The sequence below is a fragment of the Epargyreus clarus genome, unplaced genomic scaffold (assembly GCF_041222505.1).
Source record: "Epargyreus clarus isolate Ecla_fem2 unplaced genomic scaffold, WU_Ecla_fem_2.2 ptg000021l, whole genome shotgun sequence".
In the NCBI taxonomy this organism is placed as follows: Eukaryota; Metazoa; Arthropoda; class Insecta; order Lepidoptera; family Hesperiidae; genus Epargyreus; species Epargyreus clarus.
In genome coordinates this window covers 11,907,169-11,928,906 of record NW_027332228.1, presented here as the reverse complement: position 1 = coordinate 11,928,906, position 21,738 = coordinate 11,907,169, and the positions used below count along the sequence as shown (strand labels likewise).

Sequence of the window (21,738 nt, the reverse complement as noted above, 5' to 3'; positions counted from 1 at the left end):
TCATTTGATATGTTGCAATAAGGGTATCTTTAGCCAATTTATCAACTAGAAAAATGTAATGGATGATATAAAATAAATGGATTTTGGGTCCAGAAAAATATCGGAAGGTTCGACACAACGGAACATGTATTAGGATTCCACGCTTATTTAGGGTAGGGGTTTAAATAAATAAATAATTCCATATGAAAAAAAAACATACAATGAAAGAAAATTGCAAATAGAAAAGAATTGACACCTGGTCAATTAGTACTATTTTCTTTGTAATGCAAGATATTCGTCTTAAACAATATTTTACGTGAAATAGGTGTTTAAAAAAACGATTCTGTAACGGCGAATGCAAATTACGTATATAGCAATATGATCAGTATAAAACAATTAGCCAAACTGATAACATAGCAACCAGTATAAAATACTACAACATACGAGTAGCTTTTATTACAAATAGCTAAGCATGAAAAAAGCGGCGCCATCGTATAACATTCACGTAGCATTGAAGCATCGATCGCTTAATATCCCCGGAGGAGCTCGCCGAGCGTATTATTGTATACGATAATCACCAATAGTATTCCCAACACACGACGGGGATTACGAGGTGACGGAGGGCAATGGTTTGCGTATATAATTATGTTAGGTACTGTAATGGTTTGGCATTGTAGTCTCGGGACCAGAATAGAACTACGTATGACGCAAGAGACGCAACTATAAGGGGGTTTTCGGGGTTGCGGGCGGCAAGAGGAACTCGAACACTCAATCAACGACCCTGGGAAAGATGACGGTATGTGTGGCGAATACTGTTCTAGCGGTGAGGACTGCTATCTGAGGACTTTTAATGGGAAAAACCCCTATAAACCCGATGCAGAATTTCAAATTCAGTATTGCCGACGGACTGCAATGCCCTTTAATTACTTTAAGCTTGTTTCTATGTTTCGCTACTTCTCAATTGATAGTAAAAATATTCGAAATAGTCACTGTATGTTTTATTAACATGAAAAGGGTTTCAGACAACAAATTCAAACAAAGGCACTAATGTAAATTATTCGGCTTTTATCAAAACGTAAAATTAATGTTCCCGCGGGGACCTTCTAATGTAAACAATAATATTACACTAATGCCTTTCCCAACACACTACACGAAGTGTCCGAGTACGATAATTTCATATAATTAATTTTCGTAACAGCGACGTATTTGCTCCCGATAGTTAGCAAGTAAATTGGATTTTGTGCGAATGACGCATATTTCAGCTAGAGTAATTAATTACGTTACGCCGTGTTTTACGACGTTTAATTTTATATTTAATAACTATCCTGTCCATTTAAATTTAAAACGAAATTCCCATTACACAGTGCCGAACGTTTTGAATAAAATAAAAGTGGATTGTGCCTATTACGGGCTTTTAATCAATTAAACAGACCTGTTCCGCTCTAGACCAGGGTCGATAATTTTTAAAACCAATTAAAATCGTAGTAGGATGAAACCCATTAGAAAAGGAGGGGAATATTATAAAAATGAAGGGAAAAATAATTTACGGGCGATCTGAGGTCGGGAAGGGGATGGGGGTGAGTCTTTAAGGGTAAAAAACGGTTTTTCTCGATTTCCGGCAAAACTAAAAGTCCTATCGAAAAAAGTCAAATGGCAAAGTTGTAGGTAATAAAAAGATCTAAAACTTTTGTATTTACACTTTTTTCACATAACCTCAAAATTTATGTGAAAAATTCAAAAAACCAAGTTTTTGGTTTTTTATTTTTATCTTTTACAAAAAAAATTTTTTTTTAACGAAATTTGGCGAAAACTTACCTTTTTATGTCCCAAATACGCTGTAATTTATTTGATTAAAAATATTTATTTTTTCACCTTATTTTGAATTAATATCGAAAAAACACCCTAATTTTCAATCGAAAACTCACCCGTCAAAATATCAGCTTTTTTCAAAAAGTTGGTATGTTTTCTGTTCGTTGAAATCTCTACTTTTTGATGGTGAAAAAAAATATATATGTTACTATAGTAAATCTTCTCAGAAAATGCAAAAAATCAAAAAAAACTCGAATTCGATTTTCTTTTTTAATTTTTATAAAAAATTTTGAGCTATTTATTAAAATTACCACTTTAATTACTCGAAAAACATTAGATTACATGTTACATTGATAAAAAAAAATTGCAAATAAGAATATACTACTATAATTAACAAACAAATCAGTTAATAAAATTAATATTTAATAAGACATTTACAATATTTGGAGAAAGTTGTCGAATCTTCTTTAAATTATATGCGTAGATGTCTATTTATAACTATTTTAAGAAAAATTATATACCTGAGTGACCTACGAAAAATTTTTCACATAAATTTTGAGGTTATGTGAAAAAAGTGTAAATACAAAAGTTTTAGATCTTTTTATTACCTACAACTTTGCCATTTGACTTTTTTCGATAGGACTTTTAGTTTTGCCGGAAATCGAGAAAAACCGTTTTTTACCCTTAAAGACTCACCCCCATCCCCTTCCCGACCTCAGATCGCCCGTAAATTATTTTTCCCTTCATTTTTATAATATTCCCCTCCTTTTCTAATGGGTTTCATCCTACTACGATTTTATTTCACTTTTTATTATTTTTAAAGGCTTCTACCCTAGTCTACTCGTAATAGTTAATGTTTTAAATGATAAAAGCTAATTGTTCATTAAATAATTCACCGCGGATAATAGAGTTTCGGTTTATCTAACTGTTCAGGCATCTAAATTTGCTAGCTTTTAAGATTTACTAGCTCGTTAAATATAACGACTGCTTATCGGATAATAAATAATCTGTCCAGGCGATTGGAGCTATAAATATATATAAATGTTAAATCTGACCAGACGGTCAACATTACGAACCTCGTGAGCGGTGCAGTGACGTAATACGTATAGAAGAATATGGTGAGGACGGAGAGCAGCATGATGGCGGCGACGCATTTCCTCACGTTGATGTGGCCGGCCAGCCACAAGCAGCAGCGGGGCGCGGGCGCCTTGTGCGCGTACTCCCCGCTCTCCAGCAGGGGCGTGCGCGCGCCCCTTCCGTCCGCCATGCCTAACATCTACACACCACTATATTTACACAACACAGTAACACTTAGGCCTCTAAAATTCACTGTACAATCTCTATCTGGGAACTCTAACAGCCGCGTTTGTCCTTGGTTGTGATTTCTGTCGCCACTTGCCGTGTTTCCACATCTCATAGTGGCGCGACAAAACGGGAACGCGCGCGAGCGCAGGAGGGCTGTTCGCGCAGGCGCCGCTGACGGCCATCTCGTGCCGACGAACGAGTCCGTTGCCTGTTTAAAATGGCCGCCGACGCATTATGGCGGGTTGTGCTCATCACGGCGACGTCAAGCGCTCTCGGTGCTAGAGCTCACGGCATCCGTGCCCGCCACCGGTCTGCTTCTTCCGATTCAGAGCTCATTAGTAGTTCCTGTAACAAGAGAGAACTAAGTGAATAACTAGGTTAGATCATATGACACTAAGATCATGAGGACGATTAGTCCCTCAACAATAATTGCAGAAGTTACCCATAAATTGCCCCACTTCATACCATTTAGGTACAAAGTCTAATCTATTTAATCTTTTCTAAAAATACTCGTATGAAAAGGATGAATTTTACTCATACATAAAATATTGAGATTTTACGAGTAATACTCGTAGATATATATTATAATATGTTAGTGAAAAGTTTTATGAGTACCGAAAAACTAAAGTATAGATATAATAATATCAATAAATCGCCGGGGATCTTTGAGTCCAGCGAATCGTGAATATTTCGGTCGGCCGCTCCTATAAATCCGACCTTCCCGTTATTTGAATGAAGGCTTACATTGAAACACTTCTTTGCAGCCCTGAAACAAATTCATTCAACTGTGAAATTGGACGAGCCAACCTCAAAATTCAGGATTAAATTTGATTAAAAAGTTAAGTAATGAATGTAAAATCGGATTTCGAGAACAATGAAACGTTGTATTGGGTCAGCAGTCCATACTCGCAATTAAGCTGTAGATTGTTTTTGTAGTGTATTGGAACTCTATGTGAACGGGTTATTTTTATAGAAGTTAGGTAAGCAACTGTTGCTGTAGTTCAATTTGAATTATTTCAATATTCGAAACTTGTATTCGAATTGAATGATGATAAACTAAATTGAGATAAACGATGAGCATACTAAAAGTTCGCTTTCGTCTGTACAATCTGAAATAGTAGTCTAATACTCTATCGGCCGCCTGAAAGGGAGATTTCGTTCATTGCGAAGCGGCGTGGCACTGAAACGCGTTCGGAATCTGTGATGGCACGACCCTTTGAATATTAACTATCAGATGACCCGCCCGCAACAGGGAACCAATCTACAAGCTTACTATAAAGGTAGTAGCTTACTCCAAATGCCAACTTATCGTCATACTGATTTACAGCGAAGTTTATGCAATTTAAGTGAAAGAACTCTCGTCGCCGCTACATTACTTTGTTATGATGAGAACTTTGTTTAAATGTGAGTTACATAATATGAACTAACTTTGCCCTCGCATGTAGGAACGCATCTGTAATCGATCACAGTTCAAACTTCTACTTATTTCATTGTCTGACGGCACTAGATACTGACTTTAAATACGATAAACCAATAATGTAAATGATAAAACAATAGTCACTCGTTCTTAAAACTTACTTAAACTGGTACTTGTAACTCATTAAGCTTCAGCTTATCTTCACTTACATAATAATATATTCGTATCAAATTGTAAATAATAAATTATTGAGAAAATATTTCCTTTTTAACATCTAGCTCAATCAGACCTTAATTACAGGTGCAATTATAAATAAAGACCAACTTAAATGAACAAAGACAGAAAAATGTAAGATCAAATATTTTTAAAAAGAAATAACAGTGCAGTAAGAAGGAGAAGAGTAATTAAAGTTCTTAATTAAGGTGAAAGTAAAAAAGTTACCCTTTAGCAGAGTCGGTCATTGAGACCCTTAGTGAAGAGCGTAGCAAACGGTGTCAAGAAACCTCTTAAGAAGATTCCTTTAACTGCCATTTTAAATTATCCTTTTACCTCATTTCACTTTTCATTATATTTTATGCATTATACCTTTGTACTTTTTAGACAGGAAACATATCTAACATTAAAACTTAAACTATACTAAATGTCGAATTAAAAATTTGAATAACGAAAATCAATACTTTTTCGAACATTTGTAAAAAATGATTTTCTATAAACCTTTAACTTATATATGAAAATTTGTAATATAGGGACAAATGATGCCACCCGGAATTTTGACACTTTTACGGATCCAAAATACATTTACTATTATCACTGCGGATCCGAATATGAAGGGCGAAGTCGCTCCAAGTTATTAAACTTTGCTCCATCGCCTACATCACCTCCGTACGGTGTTACGGAAATCCCTATAATGTTAACGTTACCCTAACCTCATTGTATAAAGTATGTAAGAGATAAATGTTATACCTATTTAAAATTCTAAACTTAAGCTAATAAATGAAGCTTTCTTTCTTCAATAAATTTTATTATTTAAACAACATCCTCTATAGACACCCCTGATAATGATAAGTGAAATCTAATAGAATTTTCGTACGTTATTAAACTTCTAAATAATAATAGTTTTCTTTTCCTTTTCAATTGAATTAAATGAAATGTAACTAACTATATTTCATTTTGAAAATTTTGAAAACAAGTACGTCAATATTATTTTTTTAAAGAAATAAGCGTACCGTAGGAAGTTTGCTGGTGATACCAGCTTATATCCTTATGTAACGTATTTTTTCTTTCTACAAACTTCACAAAAAACTATTCAAACTTTTATCGTACTCACGAACGCAATACCGCATACAAAATATTATGTTATTAGGAATCAGAAAGGGATACATTCGACAATGACACGGGTGCTCTGTCGAATAATATTAAGCGATACGAGGTACCTACATATGGCCGTTGTCACATTATGCTTACATCGTTTTTGCTGTGGCATCGCAATGACATATTTGTATCGTGCTCACGTTTTTCCGGAGAACATTTTTGTATATTTTCTTGGGAATAATATGACACATAATTCTCACTCGATATCACACGTCACGTGATCATTTTCCTGTCCACGAATATACACGAAATACATTTCAGGAAGACATGGAAGTAGTAGGTATAAGTTAGGATAGGGAACGTGGCGGTAGCGCAGTCATTAGGACCGCAATTCGCCCGCATATTTGGTCAAGCAAGATTAATTGCTCCTAAACATCATCTGTCAACTGGAAGGACATAGTGAGGACGTTTTGTTTGCGATACTAAGAGCAGAACAGGCTTCCAATGTACCACAGTGTACAAACATACCTTTTTTTACATCGAAATGATACTTACAAACAAAGGATCGGAATGAAAGCGAAACACGCCGGTTCATAATTTATTTGCTGAATCTCTTACCTGGTTGTTTCACTCGGTAAATGCAAGCTGCAGGGCGAACAACAATCAAGCACTAATTGTGATTCCACTAATTTGCATTGGCGCGCCGACTTACCGTGCGCCCGCCGCGCCCGCTTCCATTTTCCCCCGATAAAAACAGCGGAGAACTAGCGAAAGTAACAATTCCGTAGTTTATTAACCAACTAAAAATAAGGGGAAGGGGAAGCTGTTCTCAATGCGCCGAATTATTTATATGTAGAATCACGAGTAGGTACTGCAAATCAATGACGATTTCTAATTGTGAAATACGATAATTTTCTTTCGATAAGGGTAACTAAACTATGCAATTGGATAAAACTTCTTGATATTATGCTTATTTGACATCGATACTATGCTTATTTGACACAAAAATAAGATTATGATGAGTGATGAGGAAGGAATGATTATGATGATGTATTCGTTGTTTCGTAATTATAATGAGATCGTTATGATAATGAGAAAAATATCAACCAAATAAAATTACGCTAATTTATAATTATGTTATTACACAAACATAAAGCAATTCATTATGGTAATGAGAGTGCTCAAAAATGATTAAACACAACCAATTTAGTCGGTTCTGTATTTTCAAATGAATTGGAACGTGAGGGCCTCTTTAATAAATGAAATTGCATTAACCAATCAAACACAATCAAAGCACCCATTTCAAATTAAACTTCCAGGCAACAATAACCCATTCATGTTCAATGAAAGTTGCAACAAACAGGTATCTCCAATTAACGGAACATTTGCGCCATTAAACTCCGTCTCTGTGCAATGTTCGATCATCCGACATTCACAATGTCTGAAATTGAACAAGAAAAAGTTTTGTGGTTCATAATAATACCGTGTCGCCTTCGAGAATGGAAAGGAGTACAGTCACATTAGTAAGTTAATAAATAATTACTTACATTCCGGATGGTGCGAAGACTACAAAATATATTTCTTTTAAAATACTTATATGTACGACTCGTACATAAACCGCAACATATACAAGATTTGTGAAGTATAGCAGGATAGTAAAAATGTGATAGGAGGCATCATTGTTATTTCAAGTTTGAAAGTGTAAAAAAATGTTATTACAGTACCCATTGTCATAATGCGGATATTATTTTCAGTAAGTAGAGCGCCATTTCGTTCTAACTCATAAATACAAAGATGTATTGAGTACTTATAATAATGTAATCCACACTAGAAGCCAGAAGACACGTTATGTTTTAATATGTGATTGGTCCCCGAAGAAATCACCAATAATAAAATATTCCTTTCTCTCAGCAAAACACGAAAGTCAGCCTTGGTAGCTATTATTTTTACATAGGTAATAAATTCTGCGATGTTCTCTGTGAATTACATGGGCTTATATTACTATGGGCTATGTGACCTAGGAATTATTCAAATATATAACGGCAATTTGTATGAGACAAAGCTGAACGTATGTCTAGTGGCTGTCCATACCCACTATCTTAAAGTTACAGTTATTTTTAAACATTAATTACACAAGTGCGATAACACAATCTCGTGTTACCTACTGACCGAGAACTGCTTCTGCAGTTTCATTAACGTAGATAGTTTCGCTACTAAACGTATACGAATAGCAGTGGCTTTACACGATTACAGTAAATTTATGCAAGACATTATCCGAGGACAGCGGCGTTGCATAACAACGCCTTCAGTGTCCGAGAGCCACCGTTCCGTCGCCTCCTTTATGAAACCCTCCATGATATACGAGCGTGCGCTGTCACTTTATTGCTCCCCAGAACACTTTAGCATATGTATGTCGTTACGTTATAAAATCGTGTTTCGTATCAATCATGGATTCCTTGAAATACTACCAGTATTATAATCGATATGGGCTTGCTACTTCTGTCTGTAGTCCACCCAATATTAATTGATCTGGCACATCCATCATCAGGTACATCATGGGAACCTCCCATAGACACAAAATATCAATAGGACAATGGTCCTACCTAAAGCTGATTAGGTACAGATCCATTTTTATCCCAGAGATCTTTTAATTTTGATGTTAACCTAAGGAGAGCTACCTCAGACTTTAAATGTATACAGCGAGTATGCAGAAATAGGTGTGGCGGCGATGCGCAGAGTTCTACTACCGTTAAATGTGAAATTTGATATAATCTGACCTCATTGGCGTGGCTTCGTTTACAAGCTTAAGATTCTTAGTATCTCGGGGGAATCACATTATCCTAAGGTATAAACGATGCTTATATGAAAAGAAATTATTTTTAATAATGTTAATCTAAAAACTTTTTTGCTCTTGAGTAAACGTTCCTTGATCACGTAATTATAAAGCTACAAGTATATTTTTGACAAAGCCAAATTCGTTGTCCGTGTGTAGAATTTTAATTATGTATTATCCAATCTGAATATCGATTGGCTTCGAATACTACGCCTGTTGGTCTACGTCTTCGCTCAGGAGGTGAAAGCCACATATTTTTCCTAATGACGGCGGGGCCGGAGCGGGACGCGGGCCCGCGATAATCCTCCCGACCATTAGGCCCGACCACTCACTTGCAAATCGTCCGCATATTTTGGGCCAAGATTAATTGTTCTCGAATATCATCTATCACGGTGAGCTCTCTCGTGACGGTTCCAGCAGTGCGTGCGACGTTTTATTTGAACCACAATAGAACACCGCCGCTGAGGGTAATTAAATTTTTGTTTGAAATAATGCCGGCTGAAATGAGACTACGATTTGAAAATTATTTTCAGCAGATCTTTTAAAAGGCATTAGTCGGATTAGGAAGTAAATCGTTTTGTTCATTCTCATTTGCTCCTGATAATTAAATTTTAAGGAAAAACGAGTCGGGAGAAGTAAAATTATAATTTTAGTGATATAATTAAATCTCAGTTCTAATGTTATCTTATTTTTTCGATGATTAATAACATATTTTGACGAATAAACATTACAACCCCAAAAAGTATAATAACCCCAAAAGTAGATAAAATCGCTAAATACCCGAAGATCGTTATGCAGATTATAAAAGTTGTATTTCTTACGTTAAGGAAATAAGTCTTGTATCAAGCATATTACATTATCATGCAAATGAGATAAGATACGATAAACAGGTATCTAAGGATACGATGGAAAGAAATACAATATGTAGGTTCATTTACACAAACCATTAATTTAGCATATTCAAACTCCTAATTTCGTTAAATGTAATTAGGACGATTGCAGACTCCGTGAAAGATAAATTCTCAGTTAAAAATATCTCCGGCGAGTTTATTGCACAGCGGACAAGAACAAATTGAGTCAATATTTTTTGTTACAAACGAGAGAAAAAAACGAAACTCTTACATTTTCAACGTGTAAAGTTCGGTATCAATCAAGTCGACCTTTTTTCAATAACGGTACCACAGGGCTTTCCCCAAACCAATTTTTCGAGTAATTTGACTCTTAGATACGGCGTGTTCATTGGCTTTCACTGATGTTGAGTTTGTTTCCGTCCTATCACATCGATTTATCACAAAATCTATCCATTCTAAGGCTTATCCGAAATAGGATGTATTATTTTGTAATCGGGTCATTAATTATTACGAGTTCAATCATAGCTGTTGTCAATAATAACCGGTATGCTAAGCCCAATAAGATCGATTACAATAATAATAATCGAATCGATTGACGATTCATTCGGTATAGATTGGAGTAAACAGACACAATACTATAGACTAGATATTATGTCTCCTCGGTTAGCTCTACAAACAGTTACAATAGCTGACTGAACTAGTTGAAAACGAGGACAAGATTGCAAAATTCTAGTTCAGTTACATTTTCGGAGTAGTTGCGCAGCTGTCGGCAGTTACCATTAGCGGCAAGGATTGTAAGCCGGCAAGAGAGAGTTGATTAAAGGAGCTCTAGCTTATACTGCGCGTCGCAACAATGAATATTCAGTATTCCAGTGCATAAGCATAATGCGGCCACAATCTTAGCGCCACGCTGTCGAGGCTGTCGCGTCCGCAGTGCTGCCCATTTCTCATCTTAAATGGCAACAGCAAGGCGTCTGACGTCGCTCCTAACTATGCGTTTTTGGAACCGTCACTTTAATAAAGCCACCGAATTTGACTGTTATTTTTTGTTGGTCCTTTAACATTCTAGTAACCATAAAATTACTTTGAAACGTGAAGCTGATATATTTTTGTCGTAATTAATCGGCGCTACACATTAATGTAGAGAACCTCTTAAGAAACATTTTAGTATTAACAACATATTTCTACTTAAATCTGAATTTGAAGATTGCGGAGGTCTTAGATACTATAATTGCCCACCTCTGGCAGTATAAAGAATTTTTATGGAAAACTATGTCATGTGACTTTTCAAGTTCCTTTGTATGATTTTTTTTTCTTAGAACGGTCATCATGTCACATTTCTTTTTCGGAAAAACACAGACCTGATATGTGTTATATGTAAGGCTTAAAGTAACGGAATGTTTTTTCTTGCAGTTTTTTTGCATTCGCGAGCAGATGCTGATCAGAAAAATGAATTTTCTTATCAATAATTAAAAGTACAAATAAAATATATTAACACATTTTAAGTGTCATATGCCATTTCCGTTTAAATCTGCTCTTGTTCAAAATTCAACTTTAATAGTTAGGATTACGATAAAACTAATAATAATTTATTTTTCATGCATTAAAATTATACGAGTGAGGCGTAATGGTGATTCATCAATCAGGGCGATATGAAAATCCACTTAGCTTCGAGTGGCTACGAAACGGCATTGCGTGCACGGAGGTGTGAGACGCGATCGAAATTATGGGAAAACCCGATTTGATGTGTTACCACCCTGTACTAACTTGGGGAATGGTGACATTACTAACAACACAATTTTCGCTTAAGTTATTATGCCACCTAATCTGTTCAGTAATACATTAATTTTCTAATTGCTCCAAAACCTCCAGCCTAATTGTATGGTTTGAAATAAATATATCTACATCAAAAACCAGAGTTCAAGGAAGGTGTTACGTTTTTAATTTGTCTTGTTGTAGTGATGATGACGAATAACTTCAGAAATATGATCGGTACTTATGTGAATATGATTGACACCATTCATCAGCATACCAACACATAACACGTGTAAAAGTATCATATAGTATTTAATACATATTCACTTGTTGTGATATTATAGATGTGTGTGCGCTACGTAAAGGAGATTTAATGAGAAAATATCCGGACAGATTAAAAACAGTGAGACTACTTAAATGGGACGCTGCCACATTATACAAAAAATGATATTCGTATGGCGATATTATATTCCTAACGCTATACGATTGTATTTATATTTTTACATTCTAGCATTATGTATCCTTTGCCCTTAGTATTTATGTCACGTTGTTTTCTTTTTCCTTATCTTTTCCGCTCGGCCAAGGTAACAAACAGTGCTTACTCGTACTTGAAGCGTGTTTGGGCGGAGTTATGCAAAGTAGCGTAAAGGTGAAATTTAATCTTGTTTTACCTAATAATAGCGCTTACATAATTTTTGGAGTATACTGCTTAGATGACTCACAACTAATTAGATTTTGAAGCTTTAATTTCTGATATAAATAAAGATAAAAATACATTGATCTATTAAATATAAAAAAGAAAAAGAAAAAATAGTTTTGAATGTAGATATGAAAGCTCATCTATATAAGTTTGTCTCTATATGAGTCTGTTCTATCTAATTCCAATATTTTCGGCCATAGGCTTTTCATTACTTATTCATATTTCTAGAAATTACACTCTCATTATCATCTAAACGTCTTCTGTACTGTTTTTCTATTTTCCTCTTGCTCTCCCATGATTAATATTCATAATATGGATTTATCCTTTTAATTCCTTATCTTGATATTTATATCAGATCACCCCTTAAAATTATTAACGAATTTAAATGCTAAAATATAAGCAAAGTATTTTTGACTATCTACTTTATATGCCCTAATGAATAATTTAGAAACGACTGCAATATTTAATTCTACGTTTTAAATTACTGAGACGTTTATTTAAACACTGAAAATGCTTCTATTTTAAATGGAATACACGGAAAAAGGTCTTTATTTATTCTAATAAATAGCTGAATTGTTAACAACACAAAAGGGGAAATAAAATCAACATTAGTAAATATTCAACGGTCTAAATTAACGAGACGGCAATTGATTCGGGATTTTTTCTTTGTTTTTCCGTCTGCAACGATTTATATTGCGCACTGGAGGAAACTGTTTTTTTTTGCCTTTTCTAGATATATTAGGGCGTTGAAATATGTAAGTACGCGGCGTACCATCAAAAGTGAAAAATGTTGAAATAGAGTTGTGAAAATAGCAAGGAAGTCGTGAAATTTTCGAGCGCAACCGCCAAAATAAAGAAAAAAATGAACGCCGGATGGGGCTATTTTGCATGTAGTTTTAGCAAAAGTGTTTCGCTCACAAGTTAGCCTAATGAAGGTGAGTTTTTCGCAAAATGGTGCACTTATATTTTGTTTATATAAATCATGTGCTTTGTAAATCCATGGCTTTATATAAAAATAAGACTTACTTAATAAGAATTACTTAAGTAACTGAACTCAACCAACAGAAAAGTTCGAAGATGCTTCTTAATGGATTTTTTTGTATTCTTTATGTCCACCACATATGTATAACATTCGAGGTGTAATTAATAGACACAATTAACTTTGGATAAACTTTTTATCTTAATTTTTACCTATTTAATATAGATAAAATATTAATACGTTCTGAAATGATTTCAGCTGTTCATACTTTTCGATAATTGCCGTTTCATTAGTAACTTCGCATTCGACCAGATTTTTAATTAATTAGATTAAATTGTAATGTTAAACGTACGATGTGCCCTTACGGAAACAACATGAACGAGGTTGGTGGGTACATACGCTTAATTGGGGCACAAGGCAGGTTACATAGCCCGCGGAGTACTTCCATGCCATGTAATCCTTATTTTTATCTTTTGATTTTTTCGGCCCGTTGACTGTACATTATTCAACAGATTGCCCCTTTGATACCCCCGAACGTGGAAAATTTGACTCTTTTTGAATTATTACAATATTTTTCTGCCTAAGTTCAAAACAGAGCTATGGTCAGTTTTAAAATAATAATATTCACATATAAATAACGTTCACTTTATTATATGCATACATACATCTCTTCTTCTTGATGATTTGTATACAAAATTTGAATTAAAATTTGAGAAGAAAATGTAATATATTTCAATATCGAAATAATATTGTAAGAAATATCAAATACATTTCTAAAACTTAAAAGGTGGTAGAGGTAATAAACCGAAAATAATTAGAATTTCATTAATAAAACAAAGAAAAAAAAGGTAAAGTTTATACGAGAGTAGGTACTTCATTGGTATTCCTTAAAACATGCGACATAACAATTTACTTATCACTTTCTTAGAAGACTCGGCGTCATCAGCTCTATGTCATAAGGTCAATCAAGCAAGATATATGTGATTTTACCACCGTAATCAATTTTAAGCGCGAAAATGCCTATACTATTTCAATATAATATACATACCTACATACGTGATGTCAATCGTGCATTGTTCGGATTTTCATTATATTGACTCAGTGCTTGCTAATTAGCAATCCAATTTAACAATGGACGGAATTACATACATGTTACATACTAAGTACATTATGCTATGAGAATGACCGGTAGTTTTTTTATACATAGCACAATATCCATATCATGTAGATATATGTTTAACTTAATACTAGTTTGAATTCGAGCACTAGGTATTATTTTATGGCGGTAGAATCTTGGTTATTTAACATTGGCGGCTCCAATTCAACAATTTCTGCCTCATAGCAGCAGTGTTAAGCAGTGTGAAGGATCCAATTCAGATTAAGATTGACTCGAGATTTCCACGGGGTAATCACTTCTTACCATGAGGTGCAATAGAAGCTCATCTGCTAAGTAGGTAATTCCAATAATGTTAATGAATTATTTAATCCCCTTAATTACACGAATGATTTCTACCTCTCTTTCGTGAGAAGAGGTTCTCACTGTTTATATACTAATATTACTTGCATACAGTTGTAGTTGCTCTTCCACATTTACTATGGATAATGAATTACTTCATTAAAATTAAAATGTTTGTTACTCATTATAAAATATGCGTTTCTACCTACAGCTCCAATCCACAAAGCGTTGTGATAATTTTGTTTAAATTCTGATTATCTTCTCATTAAATTATTACTCATTATCAAATATCAAATTAAATGAGAGTTTTATAGTTGAACTCTTAATTAAAAACATTCGAACATAGGTTAGACCAATATTATAACCATAGCGATATACATATTATATGGAATAAAACTAAGAATATCGAATAACATCATAAAAATAATAAACTATATTATTTAATATTAACTCACCCCATACGTGAATAACGTAGCATGTACAAGCGCAGGATGAAGTTGAAACAAATTTTATTTACACTCAATTAACTATTATAATACTAATAGTCAACCATATAATTACAGCTATTACGTATAAATCGATAAATATATTAGATATGATAGAGGAAGCAACACTTATTGTCACACATTTCGTACGCGCGGCGAAGGAGAGATCGCGGCGCGCGACACGACCGACCTCCGTGGCGATTCGGGGCGAACTGGCGATGAACAGTAAAAACATTCGCTTTACGGGCTACGGGCGGCCGCGGTACAGCCCATACGATGACGCTACGATAGGCTGTGGACTGTAGGCTTAGGCGGGCGCTACGAACGTTGCTACGAAAAAACAATATCATCACCAACATTGACGGAATGATTCATTTTACACGCATGTAATTAATCTATAACGATCACATGAAGCCCAAGCCGTTGCCGTGTTATATCAGTTTCAAAGCAAACTTTTTAAGTTAGATGATCAAAATTTTCGCTTTTTATAACGTTAAATTCTTTATAAATTTGAAAAAAATCTTAACACTAAATATTAATCAGGTTAGTAAAAATGGCATAAATATATTCTTTGATGAAAGCATTGATAAAGCAGCAAAACTACAACAAAGGCGCCAGTTTAGGATTCGAAGTCAGACTCCCAGCATAGAGGACATAGTTGATACTACTTAGCCGTCGGCTGCTCATTTTTTCCCGGAGAAAATTTACGCAAGGGGAAAATTTGGCGCGCTCCGACCGCGACAGTCCATCTATCCACTAACGCCGACGTTCGCTGTTTCAATACAGCGCACGATCCTACCCGATTAATACTAAGCACGCCAATAAATATTGATGCTGGCTCCTTTGTCTTGTGGCGGATTCGTTTCTTTTTATTAATGCTTAGGTTCTCTTACATTTCCCTGACAAATCGAATGTATAGCGATTTTTTCAGCTAAGCCAGTCACGATGTCGGGGATAATAAATGTGAACGATAACGTCATAGGACGTCGAATTTATTCACGTATTTGATACTAAAACTCGGCATTTATTGTATTACACGAACGAGTATGAGCTAATCATTTTTTGATTAATATTAATGGACGTGATGGATTACTTCCATTTCAGAGAATATTTATAATGTTCGATGTATTAAAACGTAGATAGCGCGTGCAAAATGACTAGCAAAGCGCTTACAAATGTTACAGGTAATATACAGCGAACGTAATATTCGTGTAATCGTGAAATACAGTTACATAGCTATTCTATATCACTTTCATTTTCTCTTTTTCATAATGAGTATCGGTTGTCGCTAATACAACAGGTAACAGTTTCGAGTACACGACGTGTATGTAATATACGAGCTATATCGCGCAGTTCCGCCCGCGTCGTAAACGTCGCACGATTAACCTACTTTTACACACAAACTTTTAATATTTTTCGGGTGTAAAGCCTATGGCGCTCTTCAAAATGTGCTCTGAAGTTGAGTGAAATCAAGTCATAATCGTAACTTTGGATATTAGCTTGTACAAATAAAAAGAAAGGAATGATTTTGTTTTGACATCGTACGCTCTCTGAAAAAGTGCAAGAGCTTGAACAACATTCTAACTTATATATAATTGGGATTTACGAACACATAGATAATCAAATCTTATCTTCATGTATAGATGTATCGCTTGAATAAATCGAACACGCAGATGTGCGTGATCTCGCGATCACGCGACCGCGCGGACATTTTTGAACGAAGTGCACGCGAAACCGCACAATTTTATGATCAACGATCACTATCACTCTCGAACGCATTCCAATTGCACTATTAAATAATTGTAATACCTAATACTGGCAATATGATTTAACGTTGATTTATTGGCTAAGATAACTGTGAAACTGAGCGTACACCTGCTGTTTATTGTTCAGATTCACTGATTTAGAATGTGCAATTTTGATAGACTTCGAAACTAAATACTATAATTTCTGTTCAATAAACTAACTAGGGTAGAATAAAATTTCAAATAATACGGAATATTGCCATCAGAACTAGGTGTGCTTAAAATTTCAGATCAATCGGTCAACATGAAAGGGGAAAATTTTAATTACTAGATTCGACCCACCAAAGTGTTAATAAAATCGTTTAATAACAATAAATGTTAGTACTATTATAAGCACTAATGTTGAATGCAGATACGCGGATGTATATAAATTTTACGTATCGCTTTTGCTTCTAAATTACTACCATCAGAAGACCCAGTATCTAACTCCGACTTACTAAAAGCAAAATTGTTAAGTACCCGAACGTATGAAACTACTTAACAATATTTTTGATAAGAAGCTGTCATGTAACATGTTGCTAATACGTTTGTAGTAACGCTCGCGGCTCGATGTGTAAAGTTTCTTCTATAACAACGAGGAGGCTTTTAGTCACCTTTCAGTGAGGTGAAGCTACTTCATTTATGAAAAGCTTTCAGATTCGACAAGACTAGCGGGGCCCTATTCAAATCGTCGGTCCTGTCGACGGGCCTTTACATAAATCAACTATTGAATAAGCTGTTTTCCCTCCATGTGGATTGTGTTTGTCGAGGATCGAGCTTATCCGTCATTTGTAAAAATAGAGCCATTCTTTGTAGCAATTCTTACAAGGTATTTAGATAATGTAATTTAAAGCCATTTGAACATTACATAGAATTATTGTGAGTTCGTTTCGTTGTCATTTCAATATATTGGTTAAAATAATTGTGTAGCTAAAACTTGAAAGGTAAGCTACAGACCTTTATAATGTAATAAAATTATATTTAAGACCTTGTTGTTATAGCAATAATTATTAGTGCAGGTAAAATGGTTCTTTGATGTGTGGAGTGGTTATTGACAACAGCGGTTTGAAGAGTACCTATGTGTCAAATCATCATTCATCGTCAAGCCATTACTGTCCCACTGCTGGGCTAGGATTTTCTTCCACAATCAGAAGGATTAGACCATAGTCTACCACGCTGTCCAAGTGTGTATTGGTTCACGTCATATACCTTTGAAAACCTTTTTTAAGATCCCTCAGATATGTATCAAGGTTTCCTCGCTACTATCGCTACTACTATTATCGCTACGAAAAACCGTAAACAGACCGAATAAAAATTGGAAATTATTCTAGAACAAAGTGCATCCCTGTACAGATAGATAAGGCGGCAAGTCGACCACAGCGGGGTTTAAGCCAGCGCTCCCGGCCAGTAAGCGGCTCAGCATCTTGACTCCGAGGATAGAACTTCATTTGTATTCCATCTCGCTAAATTAGGAACTTACATTTTATGCTCAACGAACCGTTCTCTTTCTAAAATAAATTTAACAAACAAAGCAGAAATTGTTAGATACGCGACGTCCAATAGTCCCAACGTTTATTTTATGCGAATATCTCTTGAGAATACATAATTTCCACAAATCCGTATAGGTACAACAGATAATACATTTTTTATATACATATTATATAAGTAGCGAGCATGTCCACCTGATGGTAAATGGCAACTGCCGTCCACATGGTCGCTCATCAACAGCCGGAACGATTCCTAGCTACCTGGTCGGCCACAGACACATATTTACCTCTGAGGACTAATTTGGAAGGTCCTCAATAAATGTCTCTCCATTACCACACTTCAAACGACGACATCAGCGGTCAGCCAATAACACTATTGTTATTTGGTAAAAATAATTAAAAAAAAACGCGGTAATGCCTAAAATAATATTCTGTCAAATCCATGTAAAATCTCACATAACTTTTGTGTACGTGAAAATTTTCACGTAAACTTTTCGAAAAGAACTCACAACATTCAAAGCGTTTAGTAGTTTGCGTGTCTGTGTACGTCAATCCGAAGTAGAGTAAGTAGAGCGACAGGGTGTTTCAGATCTGTAACAGTTGTAGAGTCTATCTTCAGTAGAGCGACATTGTAGAGCTTGCTTTTGTGTTTTTAATCATAATACACACCCGCCTTTGTCTCGAATAAGTATTTTAGGGCGAACCTGAATATTATAGTTTAAGCCGTGGCCGTGTACACTGGGGAAACTTTTTTCATAAAAGGCTTGGCATTGGGTTGGCAAGGAAAACCATAAGCAAGTAAACAGTTACAAATTAAGTTCGTTTTCCTATAGATATTTGGTAAAAAGGGTTTTTCTTTGATGGTAATGTGGTCATTACTTGTAATCGCAAGACCACAAGTTATTTTTTACTTCTGTAATATCCAATATGTACAAAAATCATATTTCAGTTAAAGTGATAGAGCCCGGTGACACACGGATAGAAATCTAAAACTTATTATATTAATATGGTTTCGTTTTTACCCTTTGGGTAACCCTAAAAACTAAGTTGGAACCGCGTCTAGGTAACTATATCTTACCACCGGCGCAATTATTGCCGTCATAAGTATATTATCGATTGATGGTGGTGCCGTTGCAATCTACATACCACTTTTTACCTTTAACTTGCGACATGCTAGACAACAATACAGTGAACTATAAATAAACGCCGTCTTAGTATGCAGCCGATTAACTACAAGTCATTTACATAATTTGCATTGCATGACATTTGTCTGCGCAATTGAGCGACTATTGAAACAGATTATTAACTTAAGTCCTGCAACATAATTATGCTTAGTCTAACACTTCCCATACGTAATCTCTAAAATAAATCTGTAAAATAACAGGTCTAATTAACATCAACAAGTTAATATTATTCTACCATCTCTCGAAAGCAAGGTACGTATAAGGCCTCATTTTTATTTACAGCCATTGAACGTATTGTGTCAGTCAAAAACATATTTTTCTATGCAATATTTTTACAGGCACTGCGCGTGTCCGTCACAAAGGATGTCTTGAGATATTATAAATCCATCACAATTAGTACATATTATTCCTTAAGATCATAGATTAGTAAAGATTACTCACTCCTAACAAGAAAATGTACCCAGTTTTGAGAATTGAAATAGTTGCGTAAAAAAGTTTTGCCAAATGTCCCTAAAATATTTGTAATAATTATCTATTTATTATGTAAATTACGCAGTAGTAGTTATTTATTCGTAAATTTTCTCTAAAAATGTTTTTATTTGTCAAGAATTCAAAAAAAGAACTTACTAAAATAAGCCGTTTGTGGCTTCATTCAATTTCAAGGCGGCGAAGTATCTTTACTAATCTATGCTTAAGATGTACAAAATAATAACGAGGAAAAATATTAAACCACAATAAAACAATACAATGAAGCATACCAATAAACAATATCTGAAAGGTTGACATTTTGCAAAACAAAGTAAAACTATATGAAGGCGTACCGTGCATAAATTGACTGCAGTATAACTTTGAAAAGCATACCTACTCCGATCCGTATCCCTTACTAACGTATACACAGCGAAGAAAGACAAAGTTAAAAGGCAGAATAAATCCGACAGTCGCCGAGACAATGCCAAGGATGTAGACAAAAGTTTTTTCATAAATGTGCACGGATCGTAGAACGGAGCTTCTGAACAGCTGACGACTGGCTCGAGGCAAGGCTTGTACTTTAGGATAATGGCGTACCATCGGCGAGGTGCCAAGTTTCGTTTTTTGGTTGCGAACGGACACGCTGTCCGCATGATTCTAAGTGGCCCCTACAGCTTACATTTCGCATTCAAAGCTGAAATTGGGAATTGTGTCACACCCTATTTCTCTATAATCTATTACCAATACTAGTGAATAGTTTTAAAAAAATCGTTTGATGCTAAATGGATAATGTAAATGAAGCCCACGTGTCAAAGTCAAACTTATTTGCAAATATCATTTTAAGAAGCATTTTGATAAAACGTACAAACAAAGACACTAGAAGCGTATCCCTAACAAAAATGCCGTTTTCACTCAAGTTACATATCCATTGATAGTACTTTTCCCTGTTTATTCATTCAAGCAATAAATATCTCGATTTCTAAGAGATCCTTGAAGTTATTGGACCAAATCTGATTTTAGGTTGTTGGCCTAAATTTCACAAAGTTTTTTGATGTCGAGCAACTATAATTCTCTAAAGAACGCTCGCTCGCGGTGAGACAAGTCGGTGAGACTTGCTGGCAGATGTATTAAAAGGGGAAAATGGGGATATTTTGTCAGATTTTATCACTTAGCCCCGGGCGAAATGAATAGAAAAGAGTTAAATTACATTTTAGGTATTTTTCTCGCCAGACACACCCGGGAATACTGTTTTCAGTATCTTTTTTTGACCGACTTGATAAGAATTATTTTTTCGAACTTTCATAGAAGTTACTTTACACATCAAAAATACTAGACATGTAGTGCATAAGATTGATACAGGCGATACATTAAAGTAAGTATGAATAGGTATCGTAAATAGCATTATATGTATGTATGTATTCGGTATAAGGATTCAATTTTATGTCTCTGAAATTGAAAGATATTCCTTAAAAATGTAGCTTTTTCATAATGTTACTAATGCCAATGTGACGTAATAATCACAAGTCTCTTGAGAGCAGAACAATAACAAAACATCTACATATTTAAATGACTTTGCATACACGTAGCACAGTATAAGGATCTATAATTTGTACTGTGCACGTAGATACTCGATTCATTTAGAACATAATGCCGTCGAAAATATTAAATTACGCCACCTACTTCAAATTTATCGCTGATTATATCAGCAATCTTGGCTTATCTTACATTGATTTACCGGTAACTAACTCCGAAAGCTGCAAAGCGGAGCTATCCGGTTCGACAACATCTCCGCTAGTTGGTAACTAGTTTTACCTATACTATTATAACTACTGTATATTGTAACTTCAAACGACTTCACAGTCTATTAAAATACGAATTATGTCGAGAATGTCATTGCATAGTCATTCATACTTAGAATTTAATTGTTGTATCAAT

The 21,738-nt window shown here is 34.9% G+C and overlaps 1 protein-coding gene across 3 annotated transcripts in view; it reads right to left on the bottom strand.

Annotated features, from left to right (window-relative positions):
• sfl (N-deacetylase and N-sulfotransferase sfl) overlaps positions 1-21,738 on the bottom strand; it is a 143,759-nt gene that overhangs the window by 76,650 nt on the left and 45,371 nt on the right. For 2 of the 3 annotated variants that reach the window (XM_073084874.1, XM_073084876.1), the window contains exons 1-2: positions 14,851-15,115; positions 2,865-3,438 (exon numbers count right to left, since the gene is read on the bottom strand). In XM_073084874.1, coding sequence (XP_072940975.1) covers positions 2,865-3,064 — 200 coding nt within the window. In that variant the 5' untranslated portion in view covers positions 3,065-3,438; positions 14,851-15,115. Of the gene's footprint in view, positions 1-2,864; positions 3,439-14,850; positions 15,116-21,738 lie in introns of those variants that run through there. The other variant, XM_073084875.1, reaches the window with a different exon arrangement.